The sequence below is a fragment of the Salmo salar genome, chromosome 09 (genome assembly GCF_965601325.2).
Source record: "Salmo salar chromosome 09, fSalSal1, whole genome shotgun sequence".
Classification (NCBI taxonomy): domain Eukaryota; kingdom Metazoa; phylum Chordata; class Actinopteri; order Salmoniformes; family Salmonidae; genus Salmo; species Salmo salar.
In genome coordinates this window covers 114,990,226-115,012,998 of record NC_138299.1, presented here as the reverse complement: position 1 = coordinate 115,012,998, position 22,773 = coordinate 114,990,226, and the positions used below count along the sequence as shown (strand labels likewise).

The 22,773-nt window shown below is 42.4% G+C and overlaps 1 protein-coding gene across 4 annotated transcripts in view; it reads left to right on the top strand.

The window, feature by feature from the left end:
- Positions 1 to 22,773, top strand: part of LOC106612419 (endothelin-converting enzyme 2) — a 79,412-nt gene that overhangs the window by 12,889 nt on the left and 43,750 nt on the right. For all 4 annotated transcript variants that reach the window (XM_045724308.2, XM_014213525.3, XM_014213526.3 and 1 more), the window contains 3 exons: positions 13,714 to 13,800; positions 16,093 to 16,237; positions 16,527 to 16,742. In XM_045724308.2, the coding sequence (XP_045580264.1) occupies positions 13,714 to 13,800; positions 16,093 to 16,237; positions 16,527 to 16,742 (448 nt within the window). The remainder of the gene's footprint in view (positions 1 to 13,713; positions 13,801 to 16,092; positions 16,238 to 16,526; positions 16,743 to 22,773) is intronic.

The window sequence follows — 22,773 nt, the reverse complement described above, 5'->3', positions numbered from 1 at the left end:
GAAGTAGCCAACCTTTGCCTTGATGACAGCTTTGCACACTCTTATTCGACATAGTAGAAAAACCCTTGAATTAGTAGGTGTGTCCAAACTTTTGACTGGTACTGTAGGGTTAGGAGCTAGGGTTAATTTTAGGGTTAGGTTTAGGATTAGGATTAAGGTTAGGTTTTCAGGTTAACGTTAAGGTTAGGACAAGGGTACGGGTTAGGGTTATGGAAAAATAGGTTTTTGAATAGGGCTGAATTGTGTGTCCCCACAAGGTTAGTTGGTCAAGACTTTGTGTGTGTGTGCATGCGCTGTGACCCCAGAGACCTAGGGTTGCATCCTAAATTACTCCCTAGTAGTGTGCGTCAAAAGTAGTGTACTATATAGGGAATAGGGTGCCATTTGGGACGCATTCCCGGTCTCTGGTGATTAAGGAAGATCACCTGACCTCTGATCTCAGCTTTCAAGACGCCTCGAGGGACAGTGAAGAATTCCTGTCACCAGGGTGTGTATCTGTGGACTTCTTTAACTATTCCTGTGGGGACCAGAAGTAAACAAACAAAAATTTGACCAGCTCAAGGTCAAATTCTATTTCTAGAGGGTTTAGGGTTCAAGTTAGAATTAGTGTTAGAACTACATTAAGGTTTAGGAGCTAGGTTAGTGTTAAGGTTAGGTTTTTGGGTTAAGGCTAGGGTTAGGGGTTAGGAAAAATAGGATTTTGAATGGGATTGAATTGTGTGTCCCCCACAAGGTTAGCTGTACAAGACCTGTGTGTGTGGGCGCTGAGTAATCCCCAGATGCAGCACTGACCCTCTCCATTCACAGCTGACAGGGATGAGCATCTGGAAAATGTCACTCACAACTTCCTTTTATGAGCAAACTGTGTCAATGTGGATCTGTATGCATTCACTACTGTAAGTCGCTCTGGATAAGAGCGTCTGCTAAATGACTAAAATGTAAATGTAAATGTAAATCTGTGTGTGACTATTTTATCATTGTGTGCATGTGTGTGGGACTATATATCCTCTTAGATTTAAAGTCCCCTGTTTTGCAGACCATCAAGGTTCTGGTACCGGTTCAGACTTACATTTTCGCTTATAAACTGGTATTTGGATACCATAGATCGAAATGGCTTGCATTGAGCGATAGCCCTGATTTCTCACGGACACAGGAGTATGTATATTCTGCCTGTGTGAAGCAGGATGTGAAATCTGACACCATTTTAAGCTGGGATGTCCCTCCTAGCATTTCATTCGCTATTCTGACTGTCCATCAACTCCTGTCTGATCCATACATCACACCAACTAACAACGCATATGCCTGGAATCCTTACATCGTAACGCAGCAGGATAGAGTAGTTTCGACACTGTAGCACATTCAGAGATCGATTTGTAGCCAGTAATCAAAAATAATTAATAGATTTTTAACAAATAGAAAGTGCTATGTTTCATAGATGGACAATATTAATATGAGATGAAAGGTGAGTTCCTAACGAGTTCAGGGATCCAAGCTACAGCTCTGTGACATTCACAGCAATGGGGACAGATGTTTTGATCAAGAGGGACCTTTAGAAAATATGCCCGTTTTCTCTAATGCAAAATATATAAATATGTATTTTACAGTTATAAGGCAGGTGAAATCTTATAGTTAGTCATTTAGAAAACAATATAAGTAATTTCAACCCGTATTCAAGCCGTATTTCATATTTGTACTGTGTTCTTGAGCTTGTGTCAAAAGTGACTATACAACAGCAGTTTAATGATTTTTACCAGAAAAGTTAGATTTTCACCTTAGAGTATGCAACATTACTAGTTGTTGTTTATGGCCCTCTCATGATAAATCATTACTTTTGGGGAATACATAGATTACATTTAGTTAAATTTAAGACTTTTGTGACTTCTATTTGTTCCATTTCCCCAGGCAACTTGGCAAGTCACAGTGAAACACAGCTTTAGTATTTGTTTGTGTGTGCGTGTGTGTCTTTACTGTGTGTGTGCTTGAGAGTGATGCTGGTGATTATTTGTGTTTAGTGAGTTGGACCTCGCCCATGTCTCATGGCGTCTGTGTGTCTGAGCACCTACACTCAGGGGAGATCAGGGTCCTGGAGTAAACTGCCCCCTCCCTCCCCTTCTCCCTTTCTTTCTCTCTGTCCCTCTCTATTTCCCCCCTTTCTGTCTGTCTGTCTCTCTCCCTTTTCTCTTTCTTTACTTCTCCCTCTCTCTCTCTTTCTGTCTGTCCCTCTCTCTTTCTATACTTCTCTCTTTGTGTCACCCTCTCTCCTCTCTCCCATAGTCCTCCTTATCGCTCTCTCACGCAGTCCCGCAGTCATTTTCTCTTGCTTAGTATTCTAGTCAGCGAGTCCTCATCTCACCCAATCAAAGAAGGTTTTGTTTCTGTGAGAGTATGTGTATAACATGATAACTGTATATGTGTTTATACAACAGAATGTGTATTATCTCTATGCGTGTGTATGTGCCTGCGTGCATGTATGCGTGCCTGCATATGTGTGTGGGGGACTGTGGTGACCTCTGTGGCGATACAGTGGTGAAGTGAGATGGGGGGGGGGGGGGTGTGACTGTATTTCCAGCTCTTGGGGGCAGAAGGCTGAGCTGTGCCAGGGTGAACTCCACCAATGTCGCTTTCCTTCAAAAACACTCCTCAGGAAACCACTTCAAACAATCACATTCCGCACAGTGAAAGTCCCGCACCACTCCTGCAGCTCGGGAAAACCTCTCCCTTCCCTTCACCTCCCTCAGCATGGGTACTCCCTCTCTCTCTCTCTCTCTCTCTCTTCTTCTCCCTCTCTCTGTCGCTCACACACACACACACACACACACACACATAAGCAGGCAAGCACGCATGCAGATTCACTCTTACCCATTTATGTACATAGACACACACACACACACACGTGCAGATATACACACAAATACGGAAACCTATACTCTCTGGATCCCGTTTAGGTGGAAGAACACCCCGTGGATTTAGCCCCAAGGAGTAGGTGTGTGTGTGTGTGTGTGTGTGTGTGTGTGTGTACACAGTACACGTTTGGACACACCTACTCATTGCAGGGTTTTTATTTACATTGTAGAATAATAGTGAAGACATCATAACTATGAAATAACACATGGAATCATGTAGTAACCAAAAAAGTGTTAAACAAATCAAAATATTTTTAGATTCTTCAAAGTAGCCACCCTTTGCCTTGATGACAGCTTTGCACACTCTTGACCTTCTCTCTTAACAGCTTCATGAGGTAGTCACCTGGAATGCATTTCAATTAACAGGTGTGCCTTGTTAAAAGTTAATTTGTGGAATTTCACATCAAATCACATTTTATTTGTCACATGCGCCGAATACAACAGTGAAGTGCTTACTTACAAGCCCTTAACCAACAATGCAGTTTTAAGAAAAACACAAAAAAGTAAAAGTAACAAATAATTAAAGAGCAGCAGTAAAATAATAATAGCGAGGCTATATACAGGGGGTACAGGTACAGAGTCAATGTGCGGGGGCAGCGGTTAGTCGAGGTAATTGAGGTAATATGTACATGTAGGTAGAGTTATTAAAGTGACTATGCATAGATACTAACAGAGAGTAGCAGCGGCGTAAGGGGGGGGGGGGGGGGGCTATGCAAATAGTCTGGGTAGCCATTTGATTAGATGTTCAGGACCTAGACTTGGAACTCCGGTAATGCTTGCTGTGCGGTAGCAGAGAGAACAGTCTATGACTAGGGTGGCTGGAGTCTTTGACAATTTTTAGGGCCTTCCTCTGACACCGCCTGATATAGAGGTCCTGGATGGCAGCAAGCTTGGCCCCAGTGATGTACTGGGCCGTTCACCCTACCTTGCCGTTGGAGGCTGAGCAATTGCCATACCAGGCAGTGATGCAACCCGTCAGGATGCTCTCGTTGGTGCAGCTGTAGAACCTTTTGAGGATCTGAGGACCCATGCCAAATCTTTTGAGTCTACTGAGGGGGAATAGGTTTTGTCGTGCCCTCTTCACGACTGTCTTGGTGTGCTTGGACCATTTTAGTTTGTTGGTGATGTGGACGCCAAAAGACTTGAAGCTCTCAACCTGTGCCACTACAGCCCCGTCGATGAGAATGAGGTCGTGCTCAGACCTCCTTTTCCTGTAGTCCACAATCATCTCCTTTGTCAGTGATCACGTTGAGGGATAGGTTGTTGTCCTTGCACCACACGGTCAGGTCTCTGACTTCCTCCCTATAGGCTGTCTCGTTGTTGTCAATGATCAGGTTCTACCACTGTTGTCATCGGGAAACTTAATGATGGTGTTGGAGTCGTGCCTGTCCGTGCAGTCATGAGTGAGTAGGGAGTACAGGAGGGGACTGAGCACGCACCCATGAGGGGTTTTCTTTCCTTCTTAATGTGTTGGAGACAATCTGTTGTGTTGTGACAAGGTAGGGGTGGTATACAGACGATTGCCCTATTTGGTAAAAGACCAAAGAGAAACGACAGTCCATTACTTTAAGACATGAAGTTTAGTCAATCCTGAACATTTCGAGAACTTTGAAAGTTTCTTCAAGTGCAGTCGCAAAAACCATCAAATGCTGTGATGAAACTGGCTCTCATGATGACCGCCACAGGAAAGGAAGACCCAGAGTTACCTCTGCTTCAGAGGATAAGTTCATTGGAGTTACCAGCCTCAGAAATTGCAGCCCAAATAAATGCTTTACAGAGTTCAAGTAACAGGCAAATCTCAACATCAACTGTTAAGAGGAGACTGCGTGAATCAGGCCTTCATGGTCGAATTGCTGCAAAGAAACCACTACTAAAGAACACCAATAATAAGAAGAGACTTGCTTGGGTGAAGAGACACGAGCAATGGACATTAGACCAGTGGAAATCTGTCCTTTTGGTCTGATGAGTCCCAATTTGAGATTTTTGGTTCCAACGCATTATCTCTGCATGTGTGGTTCCCACCGTGAAGCATGGAGGAGGAGGTGTGGGGGTGCTTTGCTGGTGACACTGTCAATGATTTATTTAGAATTCAAAGTTCACTTAAACAGCAAGGCTACCACAGCATTCTGTAGCGATATGCCATCCCATCTGGTTTGCGCTTAGTGGGATTATCAATTGTTTTTCAACAAGACAATGACCCAAAACATACATCCAGGCTGTGTAAGAGCTATTTGACCAATAAGGAGAGTGATGGAGTGCTGCATCAGATGACCTGGCCTCCACAATCAACCGACCTCAACCCAATTGAGATGGTTTGGTTTGAGTTGGACCACAGAGTGAAGGAAAAGTAGTGCTCAGCATATGTGGGAACTATTTCAAGACTGGTGGAAAAGCATTCCAGGTGTAGTTGTTTCAGAGAATGCCAAGAGTGTGCAAAGCTGTCATCAAGGCAAAGGGTGGCTACATTGAAGAATCTAAAATATATTTTGATTTGTTTAACACTTTTTTTTGGTTACTACATGATTCCCTATGTGTTATTTCATAGTTTTGATGTCTTCACTACTATTCTACAATGTAGAAAATAATAAAAATTAAGCTAAACCCTTGAATGAGTAGGTGTCCATTTTTGACTGGTACTGAATGTATGTGTGTGAACATTGCAACTCCTAAACGTAACTCTAACCTTTTACCATAGTAATTTGTTGCACATACTCTAACCAATGGAGGCTGCTGATGGGAGGATGGACATTCACTCCATTCCAGCCATTATTATGATCAGTTCTCCCCTCAGCAACTTCCACTGACTCCAATTGTTACCCAGCCCTGCAGTGCAGGCCTCTCTGTGTTGTTCAGCCTAACTTCACTTCACTGAGTTTCGGTTCTGTGTACTGGTTACTCCTCATACACTAGATTAGAATGTTAGTAAGTAAGCCTTGTCCGAGCCAGAATTGCCGTAGGGCATTATATACAACATTCATCTCAGGGAAATTGTCATCAACATTTTACTGCAATAACAAAATATAATAACAATAATTGGCTTTTACAACTTACATTTCTTCTGTATATACTGTACATTCGACTAGTAAGGATCCTGCCTGGCTATCTCCTGTTTCTGCAGCGTGAGGTAGCTTGATATACAAGTATCCCCCACCCCGGACAGGATGCTGGTCTATTACGTAGTTCGGGAAATGTTTAGAAACTGTTTACTTCTCATACAGAGTTCTGGGGATTGTTTCTCAGGTGCTGTCCTACTGGCATCGTTGCGTTCTAATTTCCAGTAAAGCAGCCCCACATGTTCAGCGTCATCCCCGTTCCTCTGACCCCACCTGAACCCTCCAGCTGTTCCCGCAACAGCCTATGCGATTGGCCGCTCCACATTCATGATTCCTATTATAGCCTTGGTGAAAAGACTGCTTGTCTTCCCCGGCCATGGACCCATCCAGAAATAAATGATAATGGTGGTAATAATAATCACAAAACAGGATCACTCTTCACTACAAATGGCTGTGGGGATTTACTGCATTTCTTTGTTTGTGTTACTTCCAAAATGCTACCCGACTGTATATCCTACATAGTGTTTTGACCAGACTAGAGGTCGACCGATTAATCAGCATGGCCGATTTTTAATTAGGGCCGATTTCAAGTTTTCATAACAATCGGTAATCGGCATTTTTGGACGCCGATTATGGCCGATTACATTGCACTCCACGAGGAGACTGTGTGGCAGGCTGACCACCTGTTATGTGAGTGCAGCAAGGGGCCAAGGTAAGTTGCTAGCTAGCATTAAACTTATCTTATAAAAAACAATCTTAACATAATCACTAGTTAACTACACATGGTTGATGATATTACTAGTTTAACTAGCTTGTCCTGCGTTGCAAATAATCAATGCGGTGCCTGTTAATTTATCATCGAATCACAGCCTACTTCGCCAAACGGGTGATGATTTAACAAGCGCATTCGCAAAAAAAACACTGTCGTTGCACCGATGTGTACCTAACCATAAACATCAATGCCTTAATTAAAATCAATACACAAGTATATTTTTTTAAACCTGCATATTTAGATAAAATAAATTCATGTTAGCAGGCAATATTAACTAGGGAAATTGTGTCACTTCTCTTGCGTTCTGTGCAAGCAGAGTCAGGGTATATGCAGCAGTTTGGGCTGCCTGGCTCGTTACGAACTGTGTGAAGACCATTTCTTCCTAACAAAGACTGTAATTAATTTTACATAATGATGACATAACATTGAAGGTTGTGCAATGTAACAGCAATATTTAGACTTATGGATGCCACCTGTTCGATAAAATACGGAACGGTTCCGTATTTCACTGAAAGAATAAACATTTTGTTTTCGAAATGATAGTTTCCGGATTTGACCATATTAATGACCTAATGCTCGTTTTTCTGTGTGTTTATTATATTATAATTACGTCTATGATTTGATATTTGATAGAGCAGTCTGACTGCGCAAAGGTAGGCATTCAAACCACACTTTCCTGCGTTTGCCAGCAGCTCTTCGCAATGCTTGAAGCACAGCGCTTTGCACTTTTACTTTATCGCCAACACTGTGTTTTTCCATTATTTAAACCAAATTGAACATGTTTCATTATTTATTTGAGACTAAATAGATTTTATTTATGTATTATATTAAGTTAAATAAAAGTGTTCATTCAGTATTGTTGTAATTGTCATTATTACAAATATAGAAATAAAAATCGTCCGATTAATCGGTATCGGCTTTTTTGGCCCTCCAATAATCGGTATCGATATTGGTGTTGAAAAATCATAATCGGTCGATCTCTATCTATTTAGTGCACTACTTTGACCAGACCCCTATGGGCTCTGGTCAAAGTAGTGCACTAAATAGATAATAGGGTGTAATTTGGTACATAGCCTGGGTCTTATACCAAGTCACAGTTTAAGATGTGATAACAATACACCCACTAGCTAGGGACATGAAGTGTGCTCAGTATCTATAGTATGGGGTTTTGTTTATGGACTCATAGATGAAGTGGCTGTTGGAAGAGACTAAGGTTTACCAGGCATACATCCTTTTCCTAGCTGGGTCGTGATCAGGAGAACGCAGCGTACTGAATATTGTAGATAGAAATTCCATGAGTAGAGCTCACATGATTCCTAGAAAGATAGTCTATTTTGTGGTGATGGCTTTGGATTGGATAGGAGGAAATTAGTGGTGAGGGGGCGTAAAGGAGAGCGGAACATGGTCAATGGGTGTGATGTGGGCAGATGAAAGGAAGATTTTGAGAGTAGCCTATTAGAAAGGTCATACAGTGAGTACTTTGCGTGTGTGTGTGTGTGTGTCTGTTAGTGTGCGTGCGTGTGTCTCAGGGGATTTTCATAAAAGTAATCTACAAGGAACCATTTCTTGATTCAGTTGTACTCTTTTGAGGATGCGAGTGTTGTCAGAGAGAAAGAGGGAGCCAGAGTAAATATCAGTCACCTACTGTGTGAGTGTGTGTGTGTGTGTGTGTGTGAGAGCCATTCACTGTAGAAAAGGGATGTTAGTCTCTCTGTCAGTGATTATTTTTTTAATTATTATTTTTTTTTACAGATGTCTATCCACAAAGCTAACATCAGTGCCACACTATTACATTTACATCAGGTCAATCAATAGTCGATAGCAGTTGGCTTTAATGGGCTGTCATTGTTGTCTCCTCTGTATTGTAGCCATTGCCTTGGTGCGCATACACACACATACCGTTATCAATAGGCCATCATCGTCACTTTGGAAACCATTGGTTTCCTTAGTAGCCTGAGCCGTTATCAGTTATCAGTTTCCAACAAGAATACTAACCCAGTCTTATCTACAACTCAGTCTCTGTGTCTTATCTACAGCATACACACACCCTCTCGGTGTCTCACACACATGCACATACTCAAATGCAGACATGCACGCATGCACAGAGAGACACATTGTTAGACTTCAGTGCGGCCTTATCAATCATAGTCTGCTGCTGGTAAAACCTATGTGTTATGGCTTTACACCCCCTGCTATATTGTGGATAAAGAGTTACCTGTCTAACAGAACACAGAGGGTGTTCTTTAATGGAAGCCTCTCCAACATAATCCAGGTAGAATCAGGAATTCCCCAAGGCAGCTGTCTAGGCCCTTTGAAAAAAGTAATCTTAACTAATGAATTGTCACTGGCTTTGAGGAAAGCCAGAGTGTGAATGTATGCGGATGACTCAACGCTATGCATGTCAGCTGTATATAGATTTTTCTATTGTGTTATTGACTGTGCTTTTGTTTATCCCATGTAACTCTTTGTTGTTTTTGTGGAACTGCTTTGCTTTTTCTTGGTCAGGTCGCAGTTGTAAATGAGAACTTATTCTCAACTGGCCTACCTGGTTAAATAAATGTGAAAAAATATAAATAATAATAAATAAAAAAAATACCCCACAAGACATGCCACACGAGGTCTCTTCACAGTCCCCAAGTCCAGAACAGACCATGGAAGGCGCACAGTACTAAATAGAGCCATGACTACATGGAACTCTATTCCACATCAAGTAACTCATGCAAGCAGTAAAATTAGATTTAAAAAAAAAAAAAGGATGAAAAAAACCTTATGGAACAGTGGGGACTGTGAAGCAACACAAACATAGGCACAGACACATGCATACACACAGGCACAGACACATGCATACACACAGGCACAGACACATGCATACACACAGGCACAGACACACGCGCACACACACACAATAGCATACGCAGTATACACACACATTAATTTTGTACTGTATATATGTGGTAGTGCTGGAGTATTGGCCGGAGGGCACACGGTCTGTGAATGTATTGTAATGTTTTTTTACATTTAATAAACTGCCTTAATTTTGCTGGACCCCAGGAAGAGTAGCTGGGGGATCCATAATAGACAGACAGACAGACAGACAGACGCACCACTAGTACACTCTGTATTGCGGTTCCCCCTATGTTAGTCATGTATTGGTTCCCTTCAGCCACCCACCACACCAGCATCATACAATTAATTCCTCCCTCCCTGACAGCCTTCTGCTTTATGATTCGAACTTATCTTCCTGTCGCATTCCTTGTTAAACTGGTGAGAAGGGTCTGCTGGGAGGCAGACTGTGGGAAGGGGAGCAAGGGAGGAACATCATCAGGTGGGGACCATTGTGAGAATATCTACAGACAGTGTGTGTGTGTGTGTGTGTGTGTGTGTGTGGGGGGGGGACTGGTTCTGGTGAGGAACTATTGTTGTTTTATGTCTCTTTAAGCTAGTGTGCTCCCCTTAGTTTGTTTTGTCTTGTTATACACGGGTTTGGGATTTGTTGTTTTTGTTTACGTGTTGTTTTTAGAGGAGATTATTTAGAGGTGATGGGGTTCACTAGCTGGGGACATCCAGAACAATGTTAGGCAGAGGAAGATGTTCTGTGTGTGTGTGTGTGTGTGTGTGTGTGTGTGAGAGAGAGAGAGGGGGGGAGCATGTCTAAGGAAAAACTTACTAAGCAGAAGGTTCTCGTGTTGATTCATCGTCATGTGACAGTACAGTATGATTACGGTGTGAAACTAACAGACATAGATGATCAGATGCCTAGGAATAGCTCTTCTCGGAAAAGTAGAAATGTCCCCTAGAAAAACCGACACAGGTGAGAGGGAGAGAAAGAAAAAAGAGGATATGGGGCGTAACATGTCTGGTGAATCAGTGTAATATCCCAGGGGGCAAAACCAGTTGCAGTGACATTTTTTATGACGTCATCTGTTGGATTGGATACTAGTTGTATAAGAACATTTTGTTAACATCTTTTTCTGGTTTTATGACCTGATAGCAACCATAATGTCTTTCCCATCCCATGTTGTTTATACGGTTTCTTTTCAACCAGAAAATGTTGTCATAAAGACGTCGCGTTCCAAATTCTGCCAGCTGGACTGGTTCTTACAGGGAAGTGTTTTCAAACTGCCTTCTGAAGGGACACGTTGTGCTTATGTCAGTGTGCTCTTTCTGAGCCTTGTCGATGAGTAATGTTCTCATGGAGACATTGGCCCATTACGACCCTCCCCACTGTAGGATCTAAAAGGGTTGGAAGTTGGAACAGGTCACAGATGGAACCTAACATTTACCTTTAGAGAGATAGATGAGTCGGGAAGTTCATTGTTTGGAATGTCATCCCCGAGCTCGTCTTCCATACAAGCCAGTGTAGCATGAGGGCATTCTTAGACTTGGTTTCATACAGAGACTGTTATGGAGTTATCTGTGTGATGAGGAGAGTGCTTTTAACTGGCTGAGGTATGTGGTATGTTAAGGACTTTGGTGTGGAGCGCGCTGGTGTTTCTATGCAACTATGTTTCTATTCACAGAAGACAGTTAATGTATTTGAGGGAAGGTAGAAGCACTGATTCTAATGAAGGTTAACGCAACATAATAATTCCATGCTGAGCATTCGAAAATAAACACATTCATTAGACCAGCGCATTAGACCATTCTACACATTTAAATAAATAGAATGGCAGTAAAACAGTTATGCTATGTGTTTGCTGAGTAGTTAGCTGAAATACACTACGATTATGTTTTATTTTCTACTTTGATGGCGAACTTTCTGTATGGCTACCATTCACTCCGTCATTTTCGCTCTGGCGCTGGTCCAATGAATTTGTTTCATTTTGAACACTTCTGCTTTGAATTATTACGTTGTCTTAACTTTTGTTGTTTTTAACCTAACCATGCATTTTTTAATTTTAATTAAGCAGGTAGGCTAGTTGAGAACAAGTTCTCATTTGCAACTGCGACCTGCCCAAGATAAAGCATAGCAATTCGACACATACAACAACACAGAGTTACACATGGAATTAACAAAACATAGTCAATAATACAGTAGAAAAAAGAAAACAAAAAAAGTCTATATACAGTGAGTGCAAATGAGGTAAGATAAGGGAGTTAAGGCAATAAATAGGCCATGGTGGCAAGTAATAACAATATAGCAATTAAACACTGGAATGGTAGATGTGCAGAAGATGAATGTGCAAGTAGAGATACTGGGGTGCAAAGGAGCAAAATAAATAAATAAATAAATAAATAAATACAGTATGGGGATGAGGTAGATAGATGGGCTGTTTACAGATGTGCTATGAACAGGTGCAGTGACCTGTGAGCTGCTCTGACAGCTGGTGCTTAAAGCTAGTGAGGGAGATATGAGTCTCCAGTGATTTTTGCAGTTCGTTCCAGTCATTGACAGCAGAGAACTGAAAGGAAAGGCGACCAAAGGAGGAATTGGCTTTGGGGGTGACCAATGAGATATACCTGCTGGAGCGCGTGCTACGAGTGGGTGCTGCTATGGTGACCAGTGAGCTGAGATAAGGCGGGGCTTTACCTAGCAGAGACTTGTAGATAACCTGTAGCCAGTGGGTTTGGCGACGAGTATGAAGCGAAAGCCAACCAACGAGAGTGTACAGGTCGCAGTGGTGGGTAATATATGGGGCTTTGGTGTTGGAGGCTATTTTATAGATGACATTGCCGAAGTCGAGGATCGGTAGGATGGTCAGTTTGACGAGGGTATGTTTGGCAGCATGAGTGAAGGATGCTTTGTTGCGATATAGGAAGCCGATTCTAGATTTCATTTTGGATTGGAGATACTTAATGTGAGTCTGGAAGGAGAGTTTACAGTCTAACCATACACCCAGGTATTTGTAGTTGTCCACATATTCTAAGTCAGAGCCGTCCAGAGTAGTGATGCTGGACGGGCGGGTAGGTGCGGGCAGTGATCGGTTTGTTAGCATGCATTTAGTTTTACTTGCTTTTAAGAGCAGTTGGAGGCCACGGAAGGAGAGTTGTATGGCATTGAAGCTCGTCTGGAGGTTAATTAGGACATTGTCCAAAGAGGGGCCAGAAGTATACAGAATGGTGTCGTCTGTGTAAAGGTGGATCAGAGAATCACCAGCAGAAAGAGCGACATCATTGATGTTTACAGAGAAGAGAGTCGGCCTGAGATATGAACCCTGTGGTACCCCCATAGACACTGGCAGAGGTCCGGACAACAGGCCCTCCAATTTGACACACGGAACTCTATCAGAGAAGTAGTTGGTAAACCAGGCGAGGCAATCATTTGAGAAACCAAGGCTGTCGAGGACGTTATTTAGATTTGCCTATGTAAATCAAACATTACTGTAGTTATCCATTGTTAAATGAACACTGTGTGTGTGTCAGTGCTTGTGCGTGTGGTATGTTATAACCTGAGAAGGCACAAGGATTGGGATCCATCCCCTGACGCTCCTGTATTTAGTCTGCTGCTCTGTTCTGAGTGGGGGGTGTCTGGCTCAGCTTAGGGGCCACTCATAAGAGGGCCATGTTACAAAGAACCGGGAAGTCACTAGATGACCATGCTACAGAGGATGTAGTAGTCACATGATGATCATTTTCCAAAGACAGAAATGGCTATCATCAGAAAGTTTCACCAAACACATCAAGATCAGGACATACAAACACATACTCTTGTGTTCTGTTTTCCATCACTAAACACACACACACACACACACACCTTAGTGTGCGAAGAGGGGGTAATGCAGTGTGACGGAATGGCAGGGATGAGAAACCGCAGGGGGATCTCTCTCCTTTTTCCATTCTTCTCCCTCTCTCTCATGGGTGGCCTGGTTGTTTTCACTAATACATTCCTTCATTCCAAGTTGGTACTGATATGAAGTCCTGTCACTTCACTGCTTCACTGCACTGCTTTCTCTCTGCACTGCTTACTCTCTTTCTCTTGTTTTTTTTATTTCTCTCCTATTATTTCTGATGCTAACTCTCTTTTCTTCTTTTCTTCCCCATGCAGATGTCCAGCTACAAGCGCGCAACGTTTGAGGAGGAGGAGGTGGCAGACAACCCAGCCGATGGGGGCATGTCTCCGGACAGTGTGGAGGTCAGTCTGAGCTCATTGGTTGATGTGTGGGGGTCAGAGGTGATGAAATGAAAATGGAGAAGCCACACAATGTCAGTGTGTTATTATAGGACTAGGGTGAATTTGACTTGTACGCCGATCATGGGTCAGTTTTTCATTTTCCCCACTAATGGTTAAGGTACCTAGGGGAAACTTCACCCGGAGCATTATTACACAGAATCTGGGCTTAAACTCCTGTTAGATTAGCCCAACAATGAGAAACAGAAAATACTTAATGAAAGTATGATGTTATGTGGGAAACCATAAAAAAGGAAGACTAGAAAAGGGAAAATAGTTGGAAAATATCGTTTTTTTGTGTGGACAATGGATTTGTCATGTCCGTCTCTTGCTTTCTCTTGAATGTGGTCCTTGAAATGTCATTGTAAACAGTCAGAACTAAGTGTCATCATATATACACCCAGTGACACATAGATGTACAGTACTGATTTTAAAGAGGACATTATTGTCTGAGGAAAAGTGTGTAGAAGGTTCAGTTGATTATCACTGCAGATAAACAGTAGTAGCACCTTTAGACATGTAATGTGTGCAGAGCCTGTGGTCCAGCGGTAACGCTCCTGGCTAGTAACAGAGATTGACATTAAGGGTTGCCTTATTGCCTGTAGCAATTGAACTGAGCAAGTTGAGCCTGCTCTGTGGTTGCCCCATTGGGCAGGTAATAAAACAAGTTAAAACCAAACGGCAAAGAATTCCAATAGCCTAAAACTGACATTTCTGGTTCCTCCTCATTGTTTAATTGAAACAATTTATAGCATCTATGGAAGTTGGGAAAGTTGAGTCTGCTCTGAGAATTGTTTTACTGATAACAACCAAAATACAAATAATTCCAAAACATTAAGAACACCTGCTCTTTCCATGACATAGACTGACCAGGTGAATCAAGGTGAAAGCTATGATCCCTTATTTATGTCGCTTGTTAAATCCTCTTCAATCCGTGTAGATAAAGGGGAGGAGACAGGTTAAAGAAGGATTTTTAAGCCTTCAGACAATTGAGACATGGATTGTGTAACCCAATATTAGGAATGCGGTGTTAATGTTTGGTATATTCAGTGTATATGTCACTCCTGGGCGTAAATAGCTCATTTACATTTTCAGGCAAGTGATCATAATGTTCGTGCAACCAAAAAATACTCCTGGCTTATCCGATTAGGAAGTGTCTTTCAGACTTTAATGTCAGTCTCTGAGTCACATACTGTATACTACTCCCATTTTAAATTGACATTTTAGTAATTTAGTAGACGCTCTTATCCAGAGCAGCTTACAGTTAGTGCATTCATCTTAAGACGGCTAGGTTATCAGAACTCGGGATAAGACCCAGATGCAGACAGCTAGAATCACAGATGGTTATTGACCCAAACAGGGGCAGGCAAAAGACAGGTCAAGGGCAGGCAGAGGTCCGTAATCCAGGGCAGAGTCAGTAAGGTACAGAACGGCAGGCAGGCTTGGGGTCAGGGCAGGCAGAATAGTCAGAACCGGGGAAACTAGTAAACAGAAATTTGAGAAAACAGGAAAATGGGAAACACGCTGGTAAGACCTGACAAGACAAGACGAACTAGCAACAGACAAACCGAGAACACAGATATAAATGCAAAGGATATAATGGGGAAGATGGGGAAACACCTGGGGGGGTGGAGATGAGAACAAAGACAGGTGAAACCGATCAGGGTGTGACATAGGTGGGACAACTACATATCTCAGTTATAGGAAGTTAATTGTTCCTCAATAAAGTAGCTATCAGCAAAGTTAGTGCTAGTAATTTCGTATTTATTTTTAATCCCCACCCGAGACCGGGGTTCAACCCCCACATCCACCCTTACTAAGTGCAAAGCAATGTCATTGTTTACATTTTTTTAAACTACACTAAATTGATACTTCATAGTAGTGCTTCGTGACAGAGTGAATGCCAAATCGAGAGCTGGCCAGTGATCATGCGAAATTGGGTTCTCGGTTCCGAGATTAACTTCATAGTGGTATTTCATTCATTAGAAAGTCACTCGGAAATAGGAATGGAGGCTTAAAATGTATATATATTTTTTTTATATATTCAGGCAGGTGGGAAAAAACTGTAGGAAGGGTGGACACAGGAATCAAACCCCGGTCTCCAATGGGGAGATTTGTATATGTGACATGTGCAGGGAGTGTTAGAACTCCACCACAGCTCTGCATGAATGGAGGCCCTCTTGACTATGTCTGTGGTTCTTGTGATGTCATCCCATCCCATCCTCTCTCCTGTCTCTGACTCATGTATTTCCACAGGTTGGCTTCCGGAAGGGCGGCATCCAGCTCCTCAGTCCCCTGGGCAGGAGGACGCAGATGGAGGTGGTGCTGGCTGGCGTGCTGCTCGCCTCTCTCCTCGCCCTGTTCGGATGTGCCGTCACACTGGGCATACGCTACAACAAAGGTGAGAGGCTTTTGGTTACACGCACTCACGCACACATGCAAATACACACTCACACATAAGCACACACACACAGGGGTTACGTCTTTATAATATGTTATGGTCTCTCTGTGTATCAACATTTCAACTGGCTGGTGTTTAGCAGTATCGTTATGAATGATTATTAAGACATGGTGTCATACATGCTTGTGACAAAAGTCTTGTGACAATGCATTATAATAACATCATGAAGCATTATACCAGCAGGCTTTATAAAGCATTACAGAAATCTGTTTTTCTACCTTGACACCAGACCCAGCGCGGAGCCTGTGTCTGACCGAGGCCTGTATTACGGTGGCCAGTAAGATCGTAGAGGCCCTGGACCGCAGCGCCGACCCCTGCCAAGACTTCTACCAGTATGCCTGCGGGGGCTGGGTCCGCAAGAACCCCCTCCCTGATGGACGCTCTCGCTGGAGCACCTTTAACAGCATCTGGGACCAGAACCAGGCTGTCCTTAAACACCTGCTGGGTGAGTTGGAACCAAACACATGTACACAATACACACATGCACAGACATACTGTATTACCATATCAAAATATGGAAGTCATCTGCTGATTAGGGATACAATTTGGTGACAGTTGAGTGTCTAAATGTGTCTGAACAGCATTGTTGTCTGAAAAGCATCGAAACAATGTTTTGTACTGATGGGAAATGAAGGTGTTGTAATGTAAAAGATAAATGCGAACTTCATCATCTAAACATCTCACAGAAAACATCCACAGCCAAACTCATTTCATAAACCAGTCAAAATAGCAGGTTGTGGACAAAAACCAAAACGTAAGTTAGCGACCTAACAGCTAGACTTGTTTATAATGTACCACATCTCTGGTGAGCACAAGGAAATGTAATATTGTTTCGAAAAGAGGTAAGCTAACAGCAGATATGTTCTTTATGATGGCAACCATGTTTGTTTATGTTTGACAAGCGAAAACTCCCTAATCCCAGAATGCCATTCACTATAAGATGCAAATAAACAAAGTCGAAGTTGAAGAAGGCAGCGCCCATTGCCCGAAAAATATGAACTTAGTTTGGCTACTTTTCAGCACATTACAAATCTTAGATTTACTTGTTACATTGTAGACAAGAACTGGAGCACATGACTTGACAAGTCATTTACAGTTTTTGACAAATCACAAAGCAAATAAAACGTTATTACCTCAAAGATCATCACCCCACATACAAGCCTACTGCATAGCCTAACCATAGCGCGAAAGCTAAACAGGGTTGCCAGATTTGGTGACACTATTTTAGGGGAGTTTGTGGGGGATTTCAAGTCCATGGGGGGAGGTATCGTGGGGGGATATAATGCAGAAAATATTACTATATGTCACGTCCTGACCAGTAAAAGGGGTTATTTGTTATTGTAGTTTGGTCATGGGGTGTTTTTCTGTGTGTTTTGGGGCATTCTATGTCCTTTTTTCTATGTTTTTGTATTTCTTTGTTTTCGCCTGGTATGGCTCTAAATCAGGGACAGCTGTACATCGTTGTCGCTGATTGGGAGTCATACTTAGGTAGCCTGTTTTCCTTTGGGTTTTGTGGGTGGTTAATTTCTGTTTAGTGTGTTAGGATACCTGACAGGACTGTTTGGCTGTCGTTTGTGTTTTCTTTGTGAAGTGCCTTTTTTCATCCAAAATAAAAGATGAACAAATTCCACGCTGCACCTTGGTCCTCTTCTTCCAAAGACAGCCGCTACACTATAATAGAGGATTTATCAATAAATGGGGGGCAAACACAGGAAAAGTTTATAAGCTAAATAAAAATAAAACCCCTGGAAAGGGGGACTGAGCTGTCAACCCTGAGTAACGATAGTTAGAATTTAAGTCAGTTGAGTGAACCATCCCTTCACCTCGTTTTGTTAAAACATATTTGGTCTAATAAATGTTTACATGACAACCAGAATGCATTGTATGACGTCAACAAACATAGCTGGAATTTAGCTTAGCGAACCATCAAACAGGCAAAGTGTCAACACAGGACTAAGATCCGGCTCCGCCGCTCATCGGATGTGGCAGGGCTTGCAAACCATTAGACTACCAAGGGAAGCACAGCCGAGAGCAGCCCAGTGACACGAACCTACCAGACGAGCTAAACCACTTCTATGCTCGCTTCGAGGCAAATAACACTGAGACATGCATGAGAGCTGTTTCGGACGACTGTGTGATCACACTCTCTGCAACCGATGTGAGTAAGACCTTTATACAGGTCAACATTTTACAAGGCCGCAGGGCCAGACGGTTTACCAGGACGTGTACTGCGAGCATGCGCTGACCAACTGGCAAGTGTCTTCACTGACATTTTCAACCTCTCCCTGTCCGAGTCTGTAATACCAACATGTTTTAAGCAGACCACCATAGTCCCTGTGCCCAAGAACACTAAGGTAACCTGTCGCAATAACTACCGACCCATAGCACTTACGTCTGTAGCCATGAAGTGCTTTGAAAAGCTAGTCATGGCACACATCAACACCATTATCCCAGAAACAGATCCACAGATGATGCAATCTCTATTGCACTCCACACTGCCCTTTCCCACCTGGACAAAAGGAACACCTATGTGAGAATGCTATTCATTGACTACAGCTCAGCGTTCAACACCATAGTGCCCTCAAACTCATCAATAAGCTAAGGACCGTGGGACCAAACACCTCCCTCTGCAACTGGATCCTGGACTTCCTGACAGGCTGCCCCCAGGTGGTAAGGGTAAGTAACAACACATCCGCCATGCTGATCCTCAACACAGGGGCCCCTCAGCATTACATGCTCAGTTCTTTCCTGTACTCCCACGACTCCAATACCATCATTAAGTTTGCCGATGACACAACAGTGGTAGGCCTGATCACTGACAATGACAAGACCGCCTGTAGGGAGGAGGTTAGAGACCTGTCCGTGTGGTGCCAGGACAACAACCTCTCCCACAACGTCATCAAGAAAAAGGAGATGATTGTGGACTACAGGAAAATGAGGACCGAGCACGCCCCCATTCTCATCGACGGGGCTGTATTAGAGCAGGTTAAGAGCTTCAAGTTCCTTGGTGTCCACATCACCAACAAACTAACATGGTCCAAGCACACCAAGACAGTTGTGAAGAGGGCACGACCAAACCTATTCCCCCTCAGGAAACTGAAAAGATTTGGCATGGGTCCTTAGATCCTCAAAAGGTTCTACAGCTGCACTGTCGAGAGCATTCTGACTGGTTGCATCAGTGCCTGGTATGGCAACTGCTCGGCCTCCGACCGCAAGGCACTACAGAGGGTAGTGTGTACGGCCGAAGCTTCCTGCCATCCAGGACCTCTATACAAGGCCGTGTCAGAGGAAGGCCCTAAAAAGTGTCAAAGAATCCAGCAACCCAAGTCATAGACTGTTCTCTCTGCTACCACACGGCAAGCGGTACCAGAGCTTGGTACCGTAAGTCTAGGTTCAAGAGGCTTCTAAACAGCTTCTACCCCCAAGCCATAAGACTCCTGAACATCTAATCAAATTGCTACCCAGACTATTTGTATTGCCCCCCCCCCCTCCCCCCTCCCCTTTACGCTTCTGCTACTCTCTGTTATTATCTATACATAGTCACTTTAATAACTCTACATTCATGTACATATTACCTCAATTCATTTGTCAGTATCAGCAGATTAGACCTACCCTGTAATTTTTGTAGTATGCCTATTATTAAGAATTCTGATGATGATTCCATACACGTAATACGTCATAGAATTGCATGAAATGTGATTATAAAAGGCATATTTTTTTCCAGGATCCTCTTAAAGCTGCTACCCCAAACATGGAACTCACGGAACGCCTCTGTTGTGTAGCCTATTTCATTATGTTTTTTTAGTGTTTGTCTCGGACAGTAAAGTTTCAAGTTTTAATGTCACATGCGCAAGTACAGTGAAATGCCTTTCTTTCAAACTCAGAAGGCAACAATGCAATAATCAATAACAATATATTACTTGAAAAAAACACATGAGAAATAAGAAATATGAAATGCACAATAAAGTAAGTAAGCATACCATATACAGGAAATAGTCCTTTCCAATACCATATTTACATGTACAGGGATACTGGAGTGATGGAGGTAGGGGTAAGGGGGACTAGGCAACAGGATATAAGATAAACATAGTAGCAAGAGCTTGCATGTGAGTGGGTGTGCAGGTGTGTAGAGTCAGTATAACTGTATGTGCATATTATGTGTGAGTGAGAAATTTATGGAGTGTGTATGTTGGAGTGACAGTGTATGTGAGTGTGTAGGGCCATGTGAGAGTGCATAGCGAGAGTGCAAATTTAGAAATTAAAGGTCAATAAAGATACAAGGTAATCTCGGTCAGTGTAGCTATTTTGTTAGCTATTTATCAGTCGTATTGCTTGGGGATAGAAGCTGTTCAAGAGCCTGTTGGTGTCAGACTTGATGCACCGGTACCGGTGGTGATTTTAGCATGTAAATGTTGGTGAGACAAACTCCCCCAATTTTTGAGGGGATTAATGCCAGCAAAGTCACTAAACAACACAACACTAAACAATACATTCATTCCACTATAACGGTGACAAACGGTGCCCACAAACTGTTTGGGCCTACATAAAGCTGTCCCAACAGCAGAGCTTTCTATTCAGCACCATGGAGTGAATCCTACACCTCAGCGGAGCCTTGTCTTGCAGTGAAACAGTTCATTCAGCCTCATGTACTGCCTTAAAAAAATATATAGCTGATATGGTTGACTTGCTTAAACAAATGTGGTTTCGACTGACAATTGAGAAGTACAAATTATGGCATAAGGGAACGGCGAGCGGATAAGAGGCACTCCTTAACCTCTATGGGCGTCCCACCTAATCAACAGCCAGTGTAATCCCGTGGCGCGTTATTCAAATACCTCAAAAATGCAAAAAACTTCCATTTTTCAAACATATGACTATTTTACACCATTTTAAAGACAAGACTCTCGTTAATCTAACCACACTGTCCGATTTCAAAAAGGCTTTACAACGAAAGCAAAACATTAGATTATGTCAGCAGAGTACCCAGCCAGAAATAATCAGACACCCATTTTTCAAGCTAGCATATAGTGTCACATAAACCCAAACCACAGCTAAATGTAGCACTAACCTTTGATGATCTTCATCAGATGACAACCCTAGGACATTATGTTATACAATACATGCATGTTTTGTTCAATCAAGTTCATATTTATATCAAAAAACAGCTTTTTACATTAGCATGTGACTAGCATGTGACTAGCATTCCCACCGAACACTGCCGGTGAATTTACTAAATTACTCACGATAAACGTTCACAAAAAGCATAACAATTATTTTAAGAATTATAGATACAGAACTCCTCTATGCACTCGATATGTCCGATTTTTAAAATAGCTTTTCGGTGAAAGCACATTTTGCAATATTCTCAGTAGATAGCCCGGCATCACAGGGCTAGCTATTTAGACACCCAGCAAGTTTAGCACTCACCAAAGTCAGATTTACTATAAGAAAAATGTTATTACCTTTGCTGTCTTCATCAGAATGCACTCCCAGGACTTCTACTTCAATAACAAATGTTGGTTTGGTCCCAAATAATCCATTGTTATATCCAAATAGCGGCGTTTTGTTTGTGCGTTCAAGACACTATCCGAAAGGGTAAATAAGGGTGACGAGCATGGCGCAATTCGTGACAAAAAATTCGAAGCATGTCAACCGCTGTTTAAAATCAATTTTTATGCCATTTTTCTCATAAAAAAGCGATAATATTTCGACCGGGAATCTGCGTTTAGGTAAACAGACGAAAGAAAATAAAGCATGGGGTCGACTCGGGCACGCGCCTAAGCCCATAGTACTCTGATCGGCCACTTGCCAAAAGCGATAATGTGTTTCAGCCAGAGGCTGCCTCGATATCGTTCAGCTTTTTCCCGGGCTCTGAGAGCCTATGGGAGCCGTAGGAAGTGTCACGTTATAGGAAAGATCCTCAGTGGAATCGCGTGACGCGAAATACAAATACCTCAAAAATGCTATAACTTAAATTTCCCAAACATATGACTATTTTACACCATTTGAAAGATAAGACTCTCGTTAATCCAACCACGTTGTCCGATATCAAAAAGGCTTTACAGCGAAAGCAAAACATTAGATTATGTCAGGAGAGTACCCTGCCAAAAATAATCACACGCCATTTTCAAAAGAAAGCATATAATCACAAAAACCAAAACCACAGCTAAATGCAGCACTAACCTTTGATGATCTTCATCAGATGACACTCCTAGGACATTATGTTAGGACATTATACATGCATGTTTTGTTCAATCAAGTTCATATTTATATCAAAAAACAGCTTTTTACGTTAGCATGTGATGTTCAGAACAAGCATACCCACCGCAAACTTCCGGTGAATTTACTAAATTACTCATGATAAACGTTGACAAAATACATAATTATTTAAAGAATTATAGATACAGAACTCCTTTACGCAATCGCGGTGTCAGATTTTAAAATAGCTTTTCAGCGAAAGCACATTTTGCAATATT